The 19,609-nt window shown below is 46.8% G+C and overlaps 10 protein-coding genes and 1 pseudogene across 11 annotated transcripts; 7 read left to right on the forward strand and 4 right to left on the reverse strand.

Annotated features, from left to right (window-relative positions):
• Nucleotides 1-44: 44 nt before the first annotated feature.
• PRP16 (pre-mRNA-splicing factor ATP-dependent RNA helicase Prp16p) lies at nt 45-2,756 on the reverse strand (the record flags this gene model as incomplete). Its single annotated transcript, XM_076686513.1, has 1 exon — nt 45-2,756. The coding sequence occupies one exon, from the start codon at nt 2,754-2,756 to the stop codon at nt 45-47; it is 2,712 nt and encodes a 903-aa protein (XP_076539228.1).
• Nucleotides 2,757-3,450: 694 nt separating this feature from the next.
• Nucleotides 3,451-3,996, forward strand: MRPL20 (mitochondrial 54S ribosomal protein mL58 MRPL20; the record flags this gene model as incomplete). The annotated part of the gene is made up of 1 exon (XM_076686514.1): nt 3,451-3,996. The coding sequence occupies one exon, from the start codon at nt 3,451-3,453 to the stop codon at nt 3,994-3,996; it is 546 nt and encodes a 181-aa protein (XP_076539229.1).
• A 615-nt stretch (nt 3,997-4,611) lies between these two features.
• TRVA0_039S00584 (adaptin-ear-binding coat-associated family protein) lies at nt 4,612-5,214 on the reverse strand (the record flags this gene model as incomplete). The annotated part of the gene is made up of 1 exon (XM_076686515.1): nt 4,612-5,214. One exon carries the CDS (start codon nt 5,212-5,214, stop codon nt 4,612-4,614), a length of 603 nt encoding a protein of 200 aa, XP_076539230.1.
• Nucleotides 5,215-5,405: 191 nt separating this feature from the next.
• On the forward strand, nt 5,406-8,073 carry HBS1 (ribosome dissociation factor GTPase HBS1; the record flags this gene model as incomplete). Its single annotated transcript, XM_076686516.1, has 5 exons — nt 5,406-5,433; nt 5,482-5,538; nt 5,603-5,623; nt 5,672-5,833; nt 5,900-8,073. 5 exons carry the CDS (start codon nt 5,406-5,408, stop codon nt 8,071-8,073), a joined length of 2,442 nt encoding a protein of 813 aa, XP_076539231.1.
• Nucleotides 8,074-8,268: 195 nt separating this feature from the next.
• Nucleotides 8,269-9,290, reverse strand: UFE1 (Ufe1p; the record flags this gene model as incomplete). The annotated part of the gene is made up of 2 exons (XM_076686517.1): nt 8,269-9,087; nt 9,162-9,290. 2 exons carry the CDS (start codon nt 9,288-9,290, stop codon nt 8,269-8,271), a joined length of 948 nt encoding a protein of 315 aa, XP_076539232.1.
• A 78-nt stretch (nt 9,291-9,368) lies between these two features.
• Nucleotides 9,369-10,808, forward strand: TRVA0_039S00650 (KH domain-containing protein; the record flags this gene model as incomplete). Its single annotated transcript, XM_076686518.1, has 1 exon — nt 9,369-10,808. The coding sequence occupies one exon, from the start codon at nt 9,369-9,371 to the stop codon at nt 10,806-10,808; it is 1,440 nt and encodes a 479-aa protein (XP_076539233.1).
• A 95-nt stretch (nt 10,809-10,903) lies between these two features.
• TRVA0_039S00672 (uncharacterized protein) lies at nt 10,904-11,249 on the reverse strand (the record flags this gene model as incomplete). Its single annotated transcript, XM_076686519.1, has 3 exons — nt 10,904-10,982; nt 11,029-11,135; nt 11,184-11,249. 3 exons carry the CDS (start codon nt 11,247-11,249, stop codon nt 10,904-10,906), a joined length of 252 nt encoding a protein of 83 aa, XP_076539234.1.
• Nucleotides 11,250-11,828: 579 nt separating this feature from the next.
• TRVA0_039S00694 (uncharacterized protein) lies at nt 11,829-12,890 on the forward strand (the record flags this gene model as incomplete). The annotated part of the gene is made up of 1 exon (XM_076686520.1): nt 11,829-12,890. The coding sequence occupies one exon, from the start codon at nt 11,829-11,831 to the stop codon at nt 12,888-12,890; it is 1,062 nt and encodes a 353-aa protein (XP_076539235.1).
• Nucleotides 12,891-13,653: 763 nt separating this feature from the next.
• Nucleotides 13,654-14,706, forward strand: TRVA0_039S00716 (uncharacterized protein; the record flags this gene model as incomplete). Its single annotated transcript, XM_076686521.1, has 1 exon — nt 13,654-14,706. The coding sequence occupies one exon, from the start codon at nt 13,654-13,656 to the stop codon at nt 14,704-14,706; it is 1,053 nt and encodes a 350-aa protein (XP_076539236.1).
• Nucleotides 14,707-15,019: 313 nt separating this feature from the next.
• Nucleotides 15,020-16,055, forward strand: TRVA0_039S00738 (annotated as a pseudogene). The gene is given in 2 exon segments: nt 15,020-15,385; nt 15,387-16,055. Coding segments are annotated over 2 exon segments (1,035 nt in total).
• A 1,601-nt stretch (nt 16,056-17,656) lies between these two features.
• TRVA0_039S00760 (uncharacterized protein) lies at nt 17,657-18,712 on the forward strand (the record flags this gene model as incomplete). The annotated part of the gene is made up of 1 exon (XM_076686522.1): nt 17,657-18,712. One exon carries the CDS (start codon nt 17,657-17,659, stop codon nt 18,710-18,712), a length of 1,056 nt encoding a protein of 351 aa, XP_076539237.1.
• Nucleotides 18,713-19,609: the final 897 nt, after the last annotated feature.

The following is a 19,609-nucleotide window of genomic DNA, read 5'->3' on the forward strand; positions in this document are numbered from 1 at the left end:
TCCAGGTTGATCTAATAATCTATTGTACAAATACAGGTACAAGGTTAAATGCCTCTCTTTTTTTTGCGCGATTGTATCACTACTGGAGTTTTCTTCTTTTTCGCCGGCTGGATTTTAGGAGCATTTTCCGTCTGATCCTTGCTAAGAAGAGCCAGCCTGTCTTGCTCAATCTGCGATGCTAGCTTGTCGCGGTTCGAGTACTCTCGCTCCTGTCCGCCATGGTATCCTTTTTCCTTTATGGAAAAGAACATTGCACCAAACTCAACAAGCCACCGCGGGTCAATTGAAGTGACAGTCGACATGTACTGCTTCGACGTAAGAACCAGCTCGTGATACACGACAAACGCTGGAAGAACGCCAAGACCATATAATGCAGATGTTGGATGCAATTGAGTCGCCACATTCGTCCGCAGGTTCACATACTGGCCCATTCCTTTCACTTTCGCTGCCTGATGGAAGTACCCACTGCAGATGCACTTACGAATGACGTCCCAATCACCTTTAGCTGACGATAGCGGCGCTTTGAGCGAGCTCTGGAAGATAGACACAAGTTGATCGCGAACCTCCTTTGCACGATGAAGCGCTTTCGGATGCAAAAAGTGCCTGGCACACCATGCATCAGAATAGCGGTTGACCTTCCATTGATGGAACACGTGGAGAAGCGTCAAATGGTCCGACTCCGGAACGAAGAACTTTTCCCTTGCCGCATCGGATTCGTCCTGTCGCTCTTTCGGACGATAAAAAACGCTCGGAACCGAGAGCATGGACACTATAGTAACCACCTCTTCGGAGCAGCCATACTCAATTGACATGATTAGCAGTTTAGCGAGCGACGGATCCATGGGGACCGATGACATTTTGTGGCCCAATGGAGTAAGTCTACCGGCGTTGTCCAGTGCCCCTAGTGCCCACAGATCGTATAAACTGGACGTCATAGTATCCTTGGGGGGTGGGTCCATGAAGTCGAATTGCAACAAATCATCGACGCCTAGTGACTTAATCAACAGCAATGTGTTCGAAAGGTTCGTCCGCTGTACTTCTGGAATTGTTTGGACATACATCTCCTCAATTTCGGCCCGTTCCGTATAGAGGCGATATGCCACACCAGGAGCGGTTCGGCCAGCTCGACCAGATCGCTGTCCCGCATTCGCTCGTGAAATAGGTGTAATCTGAAGAGAGTCCATGCCCATTTTGGGATTGTACACCTTAAGCTTTGAGTATCCGCTGTCAACAACGTAAATTATACCATCGACAGTCAAGGATGTCTCGGCAATGTTAGTCGCAACAATGACTTTTCGTGTACCTTTCGGTGCTGGGTCGAAGATTTTGGCTTGCAAATCTGCAGGCATTTGTGAATAAATAGGTAGAACCATAAGAGGTTCCGGCTTATCAAGAAGCGCCAGTCTCTCCTCAATAACCTCACACGTTGTCTCGATATCCTCCTGGCCAGTCATGAAGACTAAAATATCACCAGGGCCAGATTGAACATGGATCTGAAGCACTTGCCTGACTGCAGCATCAACATAGTCTTCGACGGGAGCGGTTCGGTGGATGACTTTCACCGGGAAGGTTCGCCCGGGGATAGTGAAATCAGGAGCATTTCCAAAGAAGCGCGAGAACTTTTCGGCGTTCATCGTCGCAGAGGTCACAATGAGCTTGAGGTCTCTGCGTCGGGTTAAGACCTTCTTGAACAAACCCATCAAGACGTCCGTGTTTAGCGCCCGCTCGTGAGCCTCATCCATAATAATGCAAGAGTACTTCTCCAAATCCGGATCAGCCAGCGATTCTCGTAGGAGAATACCGTCGGTCAGGTACTTAATTCTCGTTGCATCGCTGGTGACATCTTCGAATCGAATGGTATATCCCACTTCTTTGCCAAGCTTAACGCCCATCTCCTCACTTACACGCCGCGCTACGCTCATAGCTGCCACTCTTCTAGGCTGAGTGCATCCAATGAGGCCACGAGAGCCGTAGCCGTCCTCGTATAGGAACTGAGTTAATTGAGTCGTTTTGCCAGAGCCCGTTTCACCAATTACTACTACGACCTGGTTATTGCGAATGACTTCAAGGATCTCTTGTCGAACCGCGAATGCCGGCAGCTGTTCTCGTTGTTCTTTGAGAGTCAATTTAGGTCTCCGAACAACTTCCGATGCCTCATGCTTCGAAAACTTGCTCGAAAAAGAATTCTCCTCTTCTTCTACTTCATCGCTGGTCTCTGGTTTCACACCCAAAACATTTCCAAGGGTCGTCCCGGCCATGCTGGCCGCCTCTCGAGCCTGCTTTTCCCTTTCGCGCTTTTTACGACGTTCACGTACCAACAAACTGCCAGAGCGGGAAAACTTTGCTAGATCCCCGTCTGGGTCTCGAACCGCCGAAATCGGATCCTTTTGTCTCGTGAAGACCTGCCGACCGTCGAGGAATGGGGGAGTCAAGTGGTGTAGGAAGACATGTACGCGCGATTCTTCGTCTTCGTCCATTTCATCAAGGCCAGCAGACCGCGCTACACCAGATGTGCGCATTCGGTTTTGTTCCCATAATTCGGACTCCTTTTGACGCTGGATGGCTCTAGTAGAGACCCGCTTCTGTACTTTCTTTTCCATCTGCTCCTCCTGTTCGGGCTCATAAGAGAATTGGTCATAAAAGGGATTATGCAATTCATCTCCAGCAGCGTGTCCAATCTCATCTGCTGCGTACCAATCCCTATCAAGGGCGTCTTCGGTGTCCTTATCGTACTGTTCGACATTGTCTTCAAACATTTTTCTTTCCTCTCTCTTGATAAACGGCTTGGAGTCGTCTTCTTCTTTTTTAATCCCGCGTTTTTTAAATCTCGGTTTTATTTCCGGTTCTTCAGGCGCGTCTCTTTTCAATTGTCTGTTTATTCTGATTTGTTGGAGTCGTTTCCTCGCTTCTGATGACAATCTGTCGACGGAAGGGTCATTCGGTTCAGACTTCACAACAGGCTCAACACTTTCGCTTTTTATGGTACTTGCAACAGGCTCAACGCTTTCGCGCTTTATGGTATCTGTCGAAGGTTCATTATCTCCTTCATTATCAGTGGTTTTCACTCTGTTGAACAGTTCAACTAAATAATCCTCGTCGAATGATCCAAAGATCTTGCTCGCCGATACAAAAGTTCCGCTGGAGGTAAACCTTTTCGCCAGGCCGACAATTTGACTAGCCAGATTTTCATTTACGTCTCTCCCCAACTGGTTCCCCAGCTCTCGAGCGACCTGAGATAAATCCATTGTCCCATGCTCCACCCACAGTCTAATCCAGTTCACACTTCGAGATCTAGGTGAATTGATACCGATTAAATCGGACAAGTGTTTTTTGGTGATGCGGGGCGCGCGAAACCTCCCAACCACTCCGACGGGCTCGGAAGTGAAATTTTCAAAACCATCGAATCGATTTAACGGGTTGATTGATTTTAGATCCACAGGTGAATAAAATATGTGGAAGAATAGACCACTGACGTTTGTCAGGCATGCATCTGGCAAGGCGCGAAGCGAGATTCCCACTCGGTTTCCGACCAAGTTCAACCCAGTGCGATCGGCGTACAACCCAAAGATCCAGCTGCCCAAGGGCCTCGTTCACAACCCAGCTCCGGCTGCCCCATCGCCATACTACACGCCTGCTGCGTTCCTGCCTAAATCCGACAACCGAAAGGTTGTGTACGGGGCCGAGAAATACCCAGTAGAGGACATTCCATCTCTGCGGACCCCACAGGACAAGGAGTATAACCTGACAGAGGAGGATATGATCAAGATTCAGGAGCTGCGACAGTCAGACCCGGAGAAGTGGACGCGAAAGGCTCTTGCCAAGGAGTTCAATTGCTCGGAGTTCTTTATTTCAATTGCATCGAAGCCAAGCCCAGAGCGACAGAAGGAGATGGACCGACGCTTGGACGTTATCAAGTCCCTGTGGACGGAGACGCGAATTCGAACCAGGCGTGAACGACACAGACGGCGACAACAGGCGCTCCGAGATGCCTACTAATGTTTCTTTATGTACTTGTAAATATATCCCTACCATACCACCACTGCTATCTCATCATGTTTTACTGTGGATATGTAGATGCTTGGATGATTGACGGTATTTCCTATAATAAAGCACCGGAAGTTCTCTTATGTACCAGTATTTGCTACATGCGCAATTCTTGATTTGGTAATAATCTTCATAAGCCATTGTTAATATTGGTGATACGTTCACAAAAATAATGGTATTATTATACGAACTACCTGTAGGTCCAGCTATCGCAATATACCCACCTTTCGAACCTCCAATGGTCTTTTTAACCGAAACTCCAATCAACGATCTCTTTAACCAAATATCCAATCAATTGTCTTTCTAGCCAAATCTCCAACCAATGGCCTTTCTAACCAAATATTAATAATCTCTCTAATCAAAACTCCAATCAGTGATCTTTCGAGTCGACCTACCAATCAATGGCTCTTCTAACCAAGCTTTCCTCCTTTTATCGGTGGCCTTTCTAAAGAAGCCTCCAATCAACGGCCTCCCTAATCGAACCTTCCATAAATGGTAATGAAATCCCCGTCAGTGAACGTTCTTGTATCCCTTACTACTATATTGTGTCTAACATAATCTACCGTTTTAACCTACAAAGTCTCCAAAATCATCGTCAAACGGATCGTCTCGTTGCTCCTTCTTCGCTGGCGGCGGAGCGAGTTTAGGAATTGAGGCCGGCTCTTCCAACTCAACCGATGACTTTGACGAATCCGCGGAGCCTATTGACAGGTTAATTTTCTCATGAAGTGAGTAATCCTTCCCTGATCCCGGCAAATCAACCGTAGAAGAAGACGCAGACGAATGACGCCTAAAGTCTTGCAATGCAATGTTGAACTCAAACGCCGCGTTTCGGTCGGGGAATCCCATCCCCAGCACTGCTTTCCGAGATCCATCGGCCACAGTGATGGCAAAGAACCGTGATGAGTCGCGAACCGGCTCGACTCCACGGCCGTCTTCATACGGAGCAGTCGCAAACAGCTCACCAGTCTGCGAGTCCTCCAGTCTCAGCAAGCAATTGATGCCTTTAGAGGACTGCACTTCGACTACTTTGAGTCGTCCCTTCCAGATAGGGTTATCGGCGTCCCATTCTGCTGCCGTATGCCCCTGAGTAGTTCTCAATGGTGGGATCTGGTATATGAACACCTCTGGGGTAATATACGAAGTAGTCTCCAAATCGCCCTCACTCATTTAGACTGCTCTCACTTAATATATCAGTTGAAAGAGCCTATCAAAACAACCACTCGGGGTCCTATTACCAGTAGTACCAGGTAACGCGGTCGGAGGACACCCACCGCAATCAACCCGAACCCACTCAACACAACGATTTACCCTTTCAAAGGCGAAAAAAAGGACTCTACGGAGGGTAAAGATTAACCAAAATGCCTCGATACGACTATGATGATGATGGTGAGTGGGAGAAGAAGACTGTTGGAGAAAAGGGCTAACAGGAGATAGATGTTATAGATTACGAAGAAGGCGATTATAGCGATTATGACTATGACGACAATGATGGTACGTTTTAACCAATCAAACTAAAAAAAATGCTATAACAGAATGATCCATGCTAACTGTTTAGATGTGCCACCCGAGGAAGACGGTACGAATTGTCCAGATTTGAAGAACTAGAGGCGCTAACGTGGGCCAGAGGAGATGCAAATTGCAGTAGTTGAGACCCAGTCTCTACTTGGGGACCGAAATATCGACCAAAAGGATATCCAACAGGCTCTATGGGACAACGACTTTGACGTCAAGAAGTCGGCAAAGAAGCTGCGAGAGAAATACGACAAGGAGAACAAGCCAAAGAAAGGTAAGTCCGAACCAAGCGAAGAAGCTTCATCTACGGTGGAACGGGGACTGAGTGCGTCTAAACCAGATCAAGCTGCTTCGAGTAGCAGCAATGGCGGAAGCAAGCTAGCCGAATTGGCCCGATCGAGAGCTAATGGAGACAAGCCGCTCTCTAAATTGGCCATGCTGCGGAAATCTTCCGAAGAACAAAGTAGTGCAAAGTCGTCAAAACTGGCGGAATTGGCCAAATCCAAACTCCAACAGCGTGATCAATTGGACCAGCCGGGTCCATCTAGTAAATCATCTTTGGTGGCACAGAAAACGTCGAAGTTGGAGTCTCTAGCTGCCCAGAAATCGCCAGAATTACAGCCAGAGCCAGGGCAGAAAACATCCAAATTGGCTATGCTAGCCAAGAGTCGCAAAGAACCACGAATTGAGCTAAAATCTCCAGCATTGAGCAAGCTCGCTGCTTCTCGGAAAAGCCCTGCGCCACGCGCTCCGTCTCCAACTAAATCAACTGAGCCGGAACCGCGAAAGGCAAAGAAACAGAAGACCGCCCAGTTCCCCGAAATCGACCTGGAGGTGAAGTTCGAGCTTCCCTCGCTGCTTGTTGGGCGGCCCTCGGTCGCCGGGCAGATGTTCACCACGCTGCCAGCGAACATTGAGGCGTCCATGCAGTCTGCGTTATACGGTACTAACACTATTTTCTCTCCTCTAGATTTTTCCAAGGTCAAACAGGCATTCCAGCAGCCGAGTCCCGACGATATCGTCCAGGAGGCACAGAAGCGGGCTGGGTTTATCGAAAAGGGTGTCGCTGATCTCAAGATTTCGGAACCAGCTCCTCCAAAGGCGGTGGCTCCCCCAAAGAGCCAGAAGAAACTCGATGTCGTTAACGAAATGGCCAAAACCAAGCAGAGCAAGCCGTCGATTAATTTTGTCGTCATTGGCCATGTTGATGCCGGTAAGAGCACGCTCATGGGCCGACTGCTCTACGATGCAGGCGTAGTGAACAAAAAGACAATTGAAAAATACAAACAGGAGAGCGAGAAGACGGGCAAGAAGTCATTCCACCTGGCATGGGTGCTGGACCAGACGGCTGAAGAGCGGCAGCGAGGTGTTACCATGGACTTCTGTATGAGCAGCTTCGAGACGCCCAAGGCTTCGTTCACTATTGTTGATGCCCCAGGTCACCGTGATTTTGTTCCAAACATGATTGCCGGGTCAGCTCAGGCAGACTTTGCCGTGCTTGTGGTAGATTCTGCGACTAACGCTTTTGAGAGTGGGTTTGATCTCGACGGTCAGACGAAGGAGCACGCAATCCTCGTGCGTAGCTTGGGAGTTGAACACATTGTAGTTGCTGTCAATAAGCTGGACACTGTTAATTGGATCCAGGAGCGATTTGATGAGATTCGTATCCAATTGGCAGAGTTCCTTGGTAAAATTGGCTATAAAGAGTCGCAGATGCACTTTGTGCCAACGAGTGGGCTTTTGGGCGACAATGTGACGAAAAAGTCTACCCATAAGGAGCTGTCGTGGTACAAGAGCGATACGCTCTTGTCGGTTTTGGAGAAGGGTAGCCAGTTTATGAAGCAAGCGAAGCGGGATGCGACCAGCGACCTGCGGCTTATTGTGGCAAGCATCCAAGAGAGCGAGCACACCAAGGATGCGACTATTACTGGCAGAATTGACCGTGGTAATGTCCAGGTGGGTGAAGCCATTGTGTTTTCTCCTTCCATGACCTATGCGACTGTCAAGGCTATTGAGGATGGCAGTGGGTCACGTCCGTGGGCTGCCGCAGGAACTAACGTGAGCCTTGTCTTGCAGGGGTTGGACACGAATAACGTCAGTGATGGTGATGTTGTGAGCAGCGTTGGGTCAGCCGTCCAGCCGGTTTACAAATTTGTGGCACGAATTGTTGTGTTTGACCTGAAGGTGCCTTTGCTCAAGGGTTCTAAGCTCATTCTGCACCGTGGCAGAGCCAATGAGCCGTGCAAGATTGCCAAGATCCTGGCTACATTGGACAAGTCCACGGGGCAGGTGGTTAAGAAGAAGCCGCGGCATTTGATTAGTGGCCAGACTGCCAATGTCGAGATCCAATTCGAGTCAAGGGCTGTCCCTATGGAGCTATTTAAGGACAACAAGGAGCTGGGTCGGATTATCTTGCGAAAGGAGGGAGCTACGGTTGCTGCGGGTGTAGTCGACGAGCTTATCTTTGATGACCCTACGAAGCCAAAGGAAGAACGAATTGAGATTGAGGATTGAATGTTTATCATACGAGACCAAGGGAGAATGGATTAAATATTTATCAAGGACTGTAAATACTGGGAGGCTTAAATAGATTCGACTGTATATTTCACACACATGCTATTTTATGTCGTTTTAAAGCATGTGGTCATTAAACACATATACCTTCGTTATAACATGTAATCGCCATACCTGTTTTGCAGCATGCAATCGTTATAACATGTAATCATTAAACAAAAGGATCAATGCAATAATCAACGATCCAAATATGATCATTTTGGACGTTCTTCGATTCCGCACCGCGGCGCTGCCCAGCTCCTTATTCGCCATCCCCACATCCTGCGTCGTCTTCATGGCGTCCTCCACCAAATACTGAATCATTTCGTTCTGCGAGGCCAGATGCGTCGCCAGCGTCGTTTGCAGTTGGGCAATCTCAAACATTGACTTCTCAGCAGTCTTGGCCTTGTTCAACGAAACCTCCAGTTCGTCAAGCAGCGCATTATTCTCACTCTCAAGCTCTTGCAACAGCTGTGGTGAAACCTGCTCCAACTCTGCCTGCACCGACTCCTCGGCCGCAATGTTAGTAGTATAATTGTGAGCCGCATGAGCCGCGCGAGCCGCACCACCCCCTCTGACATTGTGCAGCGTATTCTTCGACTTCTCCAACTGGCGCGATAAACGAATTTCCTGCTGCAAAGCATGCATATCTGACACTTCTTTAAGCAGGTCATTGAGATACCAAAACATACCCGCTCTATGTAGCTCAATTGTCTTGCTGGCAATATCTTCCCTGGAGTCGAAGAAGTACTTCGACAGGGCAGAAGGCTGTTTCTGTCTTTGGATCCTCTCCTGTTCAAGTGCTTCGAGTGCCCTGAGCTTGTTCATTTGCTGTTGGAGGATCATGCGTGTTTCGTAGTCAATTTCATCCCGCTGTTTGTCGGTTAGAGACTCATGGCCCGGTCTTTTCGAGTTCGACAGGTATGCCGGTCGAATTCTTAGTAAATATGCTTTCAGATTCTTAACTGTTCGGTCCTATTAAAAAAATACAAATCACGAATTAGCCAACGCTTAATGGAAAAAATGACAGCAAATTAAAATATACGTACCATGTCAAGGCATTCCTGGGTCAGTTTATCCGGACCATTGCTTGGACGCGTAAAACGCTTCACATTCTGCGCCCCAACAGCCTCTAGCTTGTTCCGCGAGATCTCGAGGTACAAATGCGTGAGATCCATTTGGTTTTGGTGGGGTTTGGTGATATGGTGATATGCGACAATTTCAGGGCACACATCATCCCAACCCAAAAAATTCATATGAGCGGAGACAGGGATCGGAGTCGCTCACGGTCGCCCACGGAGACGAGGCGACAGCGGGATCGTTGGGAGAGACGCAGGAGACACCGCTCTCGAGACGGCCGGAGGTCATCCCGCCGTGATGAGGGCCATAGACGGTCACGGTCGCGGTCCGAATCGCCATCTTCAAGACGGGACCGCTCACGATCGAGTTCACAGTCTGGGTCAAGACGATCCGGGTCAAGACGGGACCGATCACATTCTGGTTCAAGACGTTCAGGTTCAAGACGGGACCGATCGCACTCGGGATCAAGACGTTCAGGCTCAAGACGAGAACGATCCCGGTCCCGAGAGGGCCACAGAAGCCGAAGAAGGAGGTTCCAGGAGAACTTGGACGACAGAACTAAATCGACCGACAAAACTCCTTCAAATGAGCCCCAGGATGATGGGGTAAAAGTGGAAAAGAAGAAACTGGAAGACGCGGCGAGAATTGCTGCTGAGGCAGCTGCCAAGATCAATGCCCAGTTGGCCCAGCTCGGAGCCCCAGTTAAGCCCCCTACCTTCGCCCTAAAATCCTCTGAACAACGTAAGGATGAAGAAGATACTCTATTGACCAAAGATATTGAAATCAATGATCTGCGGAACAAGTATCTTCTGACCAAGGCAGCTACTCAGGAAATGATCAAAACAGACACAGGAGCCATCGTAGAAACCAAAGGAAAGTACTACCCGGACAAGACCATGGCTACCGAAAAGCTTCCGCCGTTGTATCTGCATGTTGAAGCACGCACCAAGAATTCTCTGGACAAGGCTGTGGCAAAGATTGAGGAGCTGATAAACCAGGATCTGGGCAGCTTAGTGGATGAGCGCCGGTTCCGGCGCCAGGAGTATGAACAGGCGAAGAGAGAGCGAATTGAAGACACAATAGTGGTGGACCTGGTGGGGCTTCGTCCAATGCAGATCCGCGGTTACGTCGTGGGGCCCGGCGGGCAGAATATGAAGCACATCCAGAACGAAACCGGGTGCCGAGTGCAGATAAAAGGTCTGGGATCGGGATATGTTGACCGGATGACTGGCCAGGAGGACCCAGTGCCTCTGCACATCCATGTAATTGGTAATTCGACCGAATCGGTTGCGACTGCAATTGAAATGTGCGAAGATCTGCTCGCTTCAATCTCGGAGCAGCAGAACCTTCGTCGAGATGAGCTTCTCCGGGCTTATCCAATTCCAAAGCACGGCCAACAACAGACTTCTCCTCCTCCGCCGTCTTCTACTATACCTCCTCCTCCACCGCCGTCCTCTACTATACCTCCTCCGCCACCGCCGCCGTCTAACATACCTCCTCCGCCTCCTACTCAGAGTATACCACCTCCTCCTCCTCCTCCTCCGCCTCCTACTCACGGTATACCCCCTCCACCCCCTCCAACTGTTCCTCCTCCGCCTCCGCCTCCTCCAATGTAGAATGTATATTAATATTATTAGCTAATTGACAGCTGGGGCTCTGCCCCAGACCCCGTAGTTGGGGGCTGTGCCCCCAAACCCCCCCCCTTATATTGCTATTTCTTTGGCACTATCTTATCTAAAGCCCCTTCTGCCTGGGGGATTGGCTTCATGGAGCTCTTGACACCCTCCGTCCTATCACATTAGCCATTTTATCTTCTCTGGTTATAACTAAACATACGTAATCCGCAGCTTGTTTGAAGTGAGGTATAACGATTCCAGAGTCCTCTGGATCGACTTCGTCTTGGCCTCTTGCTCGCCAAACGACTCCAAGCTCTGTCGGAACGACTACGCTTATTAGGACTATATACTAAAACACATATAAAAGTAACGTACTGCCTGAGTAGCCTTATTCGGCTGGAACCTCAGCTCCTGGCTCCATTTGGATGACGACGACGACATATCCAACCGGAGTGGTGCTTGGTGAGATCCACCCAACATCGGACCGCCCCGTACATCGACTGCCGTTATACCTCGTAATCAAAACTGCAATCGATGTACCAGATACCAAGAGAACTTCCATAGCATAGTAATCAAGGGAAGATGGCAAATTGAATACACAATAGTCCAACTGAGAAAAACAAATACAGTAGGGTTCCCACGGTAGCGGTGTTATTTTTACTGGTTAGAGTACCGCGTACCGGTACGGTCCTCAGATATATACTCCATACTTGCGAATAGTTAAGGATATCTACTCTCAATTGAAACCATAGAAACATATTATTGGTTAATAGCTAGAGAAAGGTCCGCTGGTCTAACTGGGATGAAATCCCATTATGTAGCGCGACAAATTGGCAAGACTATTACCTGGCACACTCACACATTTTGACACTAAAATAAAGTTGCCTTGGTAATTTGTATCATAATTAATTTGCAGATTACCATATGTAAGTTTGAATCATTTTGTCTTTGCAATTAATGATACGAGGAGCTATTTATACGCGCCACCTCCCGAGATGGCCTTGATAAATTGTAATCAACATGGCTTTCATTACGGTGGATCAAAGATTTCATGTCCTTAAGGATATTGAATTATACCCTTACAATCCTATTACTCAGCCCGGTGACGTGAAAAGATGGTTATTCCTTCCAAACAGAACTGACCAGAATCCTTTCGTACCACTGCCTCAAAGACCACCTTTTGTGCCCGAAGATAAGGTGACGATTCAGCTATGCTTTGAGGTGCGGCCGTCTGCTGAAACCTCTCCTCGCTTCTTTGAAGCCACCCTCAAGGATGCTCCAAGCAGATTGGGTCTCCCACTCAGTCGTCAAGTGATAGTGGAAGCCTATGACCCACTTTCCTGGGACATTTGCCGGACGGAGCGGTCGCAAAATAGTTTCTTACATACCATTGCTTGTTACAGGAAACTACAGCATCTACAAGGCAAACTCATCCCACAATACTATGGCTCGTTTATTATGATGGCCACATATGACCTTGGTCTTGAACAAAAGACTCGCGAAATTCCAGTCGTTCTCAGGGAATCTATCGAGGGATATTACCTGGATGATGTATTGCCGGAACAGTTGACGAGCGAGCAGCGACAGGATATTATGGAAAAGGTGATCAATGCAGAAAGGAAAATTGATAAAAATGGAGTAACGCTAGTAAGCATGCAGCCTGACCAATTTCTTCTCGTCAGGCAAGGACAAGGCTTTAAAATTGTTGAATGGCTCTTTGCGTTCACTTCACTAGATCCTACGGCAATTAGCATATGGGCATGCCCTGGACTTTTGCCCAGCGCTTTACTTAGATGGAAGAAGGAATTTCTTGAGGGATACGGGTTTGATAGATTCGTGGATTGGCCGTGGGCTCCATGGCTATACGAGAAGTATGGACATGAATTGAAATCTATTAAGGAGAGACAAATAAAACTTATTTGGGGGCTTGATGAGTATATTGAGCAAAAAAGGCAAGAGGCTAAACGAACCAAAGGAGCAAAAAGGCGGAAAGATCAAGATGGAGGCAGGGTTGATAAAAAGAAGCAGGTTGGAAGTGTTAAAGGGAAAAGGACGCCGATAAGAACCAGGAGTGGGAAATAGTTCTCTTTGGGGAATTGGGCTGGTCCTTCGAGTCCTTCCTTCGAGCTGAGAAGTGTCGGCTGCACAAAAGTGTTGCTCGCCTCCTGAAGGAGGGCCAATCCGCAGTAGCGACATAGAATAGCAGTACCGGTAGCAGGATATAGTCTAATTAATCATCATAAGTAATTTTTTACCATCCACTGGTATCAGAATCTATTATACCGGCCGGTACCCATGATAATACATTACGGTACGTGTACTACCACATTGTCTAGAACCTATATGTAGCAAGAGGAGGCGATGGACAATAAACGACGAACTCTCTATTTCAAATTCCTATAATAGTCTGAGATGAGCTCTTGTCAAGTGAACCTTGTAAAAAAATTAATCGAGGCAACAAATCCTTCCACATATCTACCACTTCCCGAAGAAATTAGTAGTTTTTTCTACCCATTACAGATACTACTCACTAGAACCTACTGGTACTATAACGCCCCCCTCCAGACGAGATTGCCCATGATCGATAAGATTTACCGGTAACTACACCACTCTAATAATCCGATTATGCAACCTGACAAAATGGCAAAACTGTACACCTTCGGGTGTAGAGGTGGTATGTACAACTTTTAAGATATAATAAAGTTGCCCAGATAATTTTGCATCATAATTAATTTGCGGAATGCCGTCTGCAAGTTTGAATCATATTGTCTTAGGTAATTCATTGAGGACGAAAGCTATTTATTCGCAACACCTCCTAAGATAACCTTGATAAATTGTAATCAACATGGCACTCATTACGGTGGATCAAAGATTTCTTGTCCTTAAGGACCTTGAATTATACCCTTACGATCCTATTACTAAGCCCGATGATGTAAAAAGATTGTTAAACCTTCCAAGCAGAACAGACCACAATCCTTTCGTACCACTGCCTCAAAGACCACCTTTTGTACCCGAAGACAAGGTGACGGTTCAGCTACGCTTTGAGGTACGGCCGCCTGCAGAAAATTCTCCTCGCTTCTTTGAAGCCACCATCAAGGAGGCTCCAAGCAGATTGGGTCTGCCGCTCGATCGTCAAGTGATAGTGGAACTCTACGACCCAGATTCCTATAACCTTCGCCCGAAGGAGCGGTCGCAAAATGGTTTTATACATACCATTGCTTGTTACAGGAAACTTCAGCATCTACAAGGCACACTCATTCCGAGGTACTATGGATCATTTATTATGCTGGCGACCTATGACGTTGGTGTTGAACAAAAGACTCGCGAAATTCCAGTCGTTCTCAGGGAATCTATCGAAGGATATTACATGGACGATATACTGCCGGAACAGTTGACGAGCGAGCAGCGACAGGAGATTATGGAAAAGGCGATCAATGCAGAAAGGAAAATTGATAAAAATGGAGTATCGCTTGTACTCAGCCTGCAGCCTCTCGCATTTCTGCTCGTCAGAGAGGAGCAAAGCTTTAAAGTTGTTGTATGGCTCTTTGCGTTCACTTCACTACATCCTACTACAGGTAGCATATTGGGGTGCCCTGGGCTTTTGCCCAGCGCTTTACTTAAATGGAAAAAGAAATACCTTGAGGATTACGGATTTGATAGATTCGTGGATTGGCCGTGGGCTGTATGGCTGTACAAGAAATATGGGCATGAACTGGACTCTATTACGGAGGATCGCATAAAACTGGTTGCGGGACTTGATGAAGAGATTGAGCGAATTAGAAAAGAGGCAAAACAAACCAAAGAAGTGGGAGCGAAAAAGCGGAAAAATCAATACGGAGGCAGCGTTGAGGCTGGAAGTGTGAACAAACAGGCCAAAGGAAAAAGGACGTCCAAATGAACCGGGAAATAGTTGTCTTTTGTGGAATTGGACTCTTCCTTCGTGTTCTTCCTTCGAACCGAGAAGTGTCGGCTGCTCAAATTTGTTGCTCGCCTCCACCTGAAAAAAGGCAACACTGTTACTTCGGGTGTAGCATTTCTGAGACAAAATAAACTTACTTAGATAATTGTAACATACCAGTAATTAATTTCAGGATTGCCTTCTACAAGTTTGAATCATTTTGTCTTACCGGTAGTACCGGGTAATTAATTGAGGGCGGAAGGTACTTATACGCGCCACCCCTTAAGATAGACGTTCATAAATTGTAGTCAGCATGGATCTCATTACGGCGCAACAAAAATTTCAAATTCATATCCTTAAGGATCTTGAATTATACCCTTACAATCCTATTACTAAGCCCGATGACGTAAAAAGATTGTTACACCTTCCAAACAGAACGGATGACAATCCATTCGTACCACTGCCTCAAAGACCACCTTTTGTGCCCGAAGATAAGGTGACGATTCAGCTATGCTTTGAGGTACGGCCACCTGCTGAAAATTCTCCCCGCTTCTTTGAGGCTACTATCAAGAGTGCTCCAAGAAGATTGAGTCTGCCGCTCGAAAGTCAAGTGATAGTGGAAATCTTTGACCCAGATTCCTACGACTTGCGAGGTGGAGCGGTCGCAAAATGCGTTTTTACATACCATTGCTTGTTACAAGAAACTTCAGCCTCTACAAGGCAAACTCATTCCTCTGTACTATGGGTCATTTATTATGGTAGCGACTTACGACTACGGTATGAAACAAGAGAGTCGCGAAATTCCAGTCGTTCTCAGGAAGTCTATCGATGGGTATTACATGGACGATGTATTGCCGGAACAGTTGACGAGCGAGCAGCGACAGGAGATTATGAAAGATGTGATCAATGCAGAAAGGGAAATTGATAAACATGGAGTAGCACTTGTATGGCTGCATGCTGACCAATTTATCCTAATCAGAGAGAGACAAAGCTTTAAAGTTGTTGTATGGCTCTTTGCGTTCACTTCACTAGATCCTACAGAAAGTAGCATATGGGCATGCCCTGGACTTTTACCCAGCGCTTTACTTAAATGGAAAAAGGGATTTCTTAAGGGATACTGGTTTGATAGGTTCGTGGATTGGCCGTGGGCTCCATGGCTATACGAGAAGTATGGGCACGAATTGGATTCTATTACGGAGGGCGACATAAAACGGGTTTGGGGGCTTGATGAATATATTGAGAGAGAAAGGATTAGAAAAGAGACTAAACGAACCAAAGGAGTGAGGGCGAAAAAGCGGAAAAATAAGACGGAGGCAGGGTTGATAAAAAGACGCAAACCGGAAGTGTGAATAAACAGGCCATAGAAAAATGACTTCCGAAAGAGCGAAGAGGGCGAAATAGCTTTTTTTGGGGAGTTGGGCTCTTCGTTCGTGCCGTGAACTGTCGGCTGGTCAGATATGTTGCTCGCCTCCTGAAGGAGGTCAATCTACAAAGGTGGCTTGCTCATAGACTACGCAATAACAAAATCTAGGCAATAAATCCTTCTATTAATAGGGCAGGCTTAAACGATTTCTTCTATTGTCTTAGCTGTTCCTTCACTCGGCGGTCGTACGCGGCGCGGTCGAGCTTGTATGTCAGGAACGCATCGGCCGGAACAGCGAAAGCTTTGTCGATAGGACTTCATTTTGGCTCCTGGCTCGCTACTCCTAGCTGTTCCAAAACGTCTATGCGTATGGCAGGAGGCTTCCCCTTTTCCTTTTGTTCTACCAGCGAATGAGGCTTGCAGATGACACTACATCGCTATTACTACTGTAGTACTCGCACTGGACTGCACACAAGTAACAAAAACATACAGTACGCTACAACAGTAATACATATACACTACCAACACAACTACCGTACATTTATTTTAAAACCGGTGAAAACTTGACAATGATTTCGTACCAATAACAATAGTTGATTGAATAGATACAATATCTACGACCCTGTTAGGCTTGTGAGGTCTTCTCTTGTACCATTGGTGGATATATCGCGATCTTTCAACTCTAAGCAACGTGTTTTTTAATTCCGGTACATAGCAATTTTATGCATTAACGGGAGACTGTCCACGGTACATAGTCGCGTGTACACGACCAAACAACACAAAGCAGGAACAGGTACGTTGTAGGGCAGAAACGTCGTCTTATTGCTATGGGTACAAAACTGACCCTTCCCTTATATAAACTGCATCTCAAATAGTAGATTGATTACGTTTTGGCTACCGGTAATATTTATTCTCAGGTCAGAGTTTGGGAGGTCGACTGAAGAAGAATGACTTGCATCTTAAACAGCCGATCGGTGCAGAGGTGAATCAGGCGTTTTTAGGTACAGTAGTACAGATCTGCAACGTGAAACTCCACTGCACCTTAAATGATACTGTAGCTCCCTGTCGAACAGCAGCAATTATGCCTAATCCATAATTGAGATGAAGAATATGTTAATGGTAATGGTAACTACCAGGTAGAATACAAGAAGCGGTTACAAATTAAGTAATTAAGGAAAAATTAAGTGGGAGGTGTTACCATAACCAACAAAATGAAGCCCGTTCTCAGTGGTTCTAGTCAATAGGCACTGTAACTGGAATGAGGACCTTATTTTGCCAAAACAAATAAAACAGAACACGTTCTCGTTCTAGCTATTTCCGATTAATTAGATATTCAAAGTTACCAGAAAGACGGTAAAGCCTCCGAAACTACAGGTGCCTGCATTTGAATGCATACCATCAATTAGGCTATGTCAAAAACGAATTTTTCGCTCCTTATCACTGGATCATCGCTGAGGAAATCGATCCCGTCTGCCTCATTTGGAATGAGGTTTTGTTGTATGTCAGGAAGCCATTTACTTAAATTACCCTCCTTCCACCTAGGCAGTGAGCGGGCTTTGAAAAAGGTAATACGATTACCATTTAGAAATGCTACCACGAAAAAGGTCCCAAAGTGAAGCCGCTCAAGCTAGAGCAGACTTGGAAAGAGCAAAGAGAGCTGCTTCAAGAGCAGCTCAAGCTGTACCACCCACCGCGCCGCCCGGGTGCCAACTCTCAATTTATCCAATCAGAACTTTCTTGGGCTTCACCATCTCTCCTTTTCTTTCTAACGGAGCGATTGATAACAGAGTTCTCGAAAGCGTTCCGACTCGAAGAAGTATGTCTGACGAGACATTAAAGATCTATGCCGAAGATCCTGATCGTTGGAACAAAAATGGGCTTACTGCCCTAAGATCCGTCGAGAATTTTTATGTTTCTGCGCCTTTTTTCCCCAGGGCTCTCAGAAACGAAGCACCCGTCGTCGGCTATTTGCGTGGTGTCCTCCTTAACCCCATTATGCAAGTTGCCGAGAAGCTTGTAGGAAAAGGTCGCATTACTTACCGAATGGAAGAAGTTCTGGAATCCATGGCGCGTCGAAACGCAGGGAAGACAGGTACGCTGGAACCGAATAGTCTATACAACTATGTCTATAATGGAGTCCCTGCAGTCCTGATCGCCGAGTACAGAAAAATTGGAACACTGAGGAGAAACGATTTTTTCCCAGGCACGCATGAAGCTCTATTTGATCCAGCAGAGTACGATTCTTTCCCAATTGATACCTCAGTTGTGTTTGATACGGAAGAACCAGCTCAACAAATCTTGTTTCAGGCCGAAAGATATGCCAGAACGTTCGAAGTTCCATTGGTCGTCGTTACGGACGGAGCAAATGCTATTGTGGTTGAATATCAGCACAGGGAGGGTAATACCGATTATCGACTTCCCAAGGTAACCTGGTTGAATGAAGATCATGGGTTCGCGAGAATCGCCTTAGCAATACTTGGATGCCTGGTGCAGGGGTTTAAGAACCGTAATGCCATTGTATTAACCGAAGCAAAAGAAAAGCAGGAAGTTTCTGCGGCTGATCTAGCAGGAGTGCAAGAAAAAGTTCCAGAGCAGTTTATGATCTTCATGCCTACCGACTTTAATCAGATTGAACCCAATTGAAGTAATAACATTTACGTAGACTGTGAGGTCCTATAATACCAAATAAAACAATAATCTAATTCGTCTTTTTGTGACGCCGAGGCTAAAAATTTCCGCTTAAAATACTTAACCTCGAAAGAGGTGGGCGCCCTGACGATTACTAACTGTGGTCGAAGATGGAGAAGGGCTGTGGCGGAAGCAGGTGAATATTTTGCCAGTACTAGTGCGCGCAGTTTCGTTCATGTTGTAGATGCGACCCAGTTTAACTACCCCCTTACTTTACCCTTAAGTTAGGCTAGTTATCCTGCCCTTTTAATACGTTCCCGACAGATTCGGCTTCGCCTGGTAAGCTTCTCGGTTCTCGGAACCGTCTCTGGGGTCGTCCCTCGGAGAGCATCGGAGAGCATCGCCACGATATGTCCGGCAAGGGAGCCTAAAGGAATTTGATGCGCTAACCTAGCTACAGCGTACCGCGTATCGCGGTAGTGGAAGCTCAAATATATAAGCGCGTAGCTTATCTTTGCTTGGAAACTAATGCGTAATGCGTCGACTTATATCAATTGGTGATGACTCAATTGATCAATATTGGGTATCACTAGTTAGATCCTCTCGAAAGCATATCTAGATTAATACGTCACCCTTGTAAGCCTGAGATTAGCCCAGTCGCTTGCCGGTCGGGATGACAGTTCAAAACGTCTCTTAATTCGTCTTCCTTCCAGAGTAGCATATTTTTCTGCGTATCCCCAGGCAATAAAGTATAGCACATTCGTCATTGTATCACTACACCGGTACAAGACAGTATCCAAACATAATGGTACATGTATCTGTATTTAAGTGATGTCTCTGACCTTCGGCCTCTCAGGACGTTAATACATTTCATACATACACCACCTTTATAGCCAGATTATGCAACCTGAA

Source organism: Trichomonascus vanleenenianus (genome assembly GCF_965637985.1).
Source record: "Trichomonascus vanleenenianus strain CLIB 3782 genome assembly, contig: TRVA0_039S, whole genome shotgun sequence".
Classification (NCBI taxonomy): Eukaryota; Fungi; Ascomycota; class Dipodascomycetes; order Dipodascales; family Trichomonascaceae; genus Blastobotrys; species Blastobotrys vanleenenianus.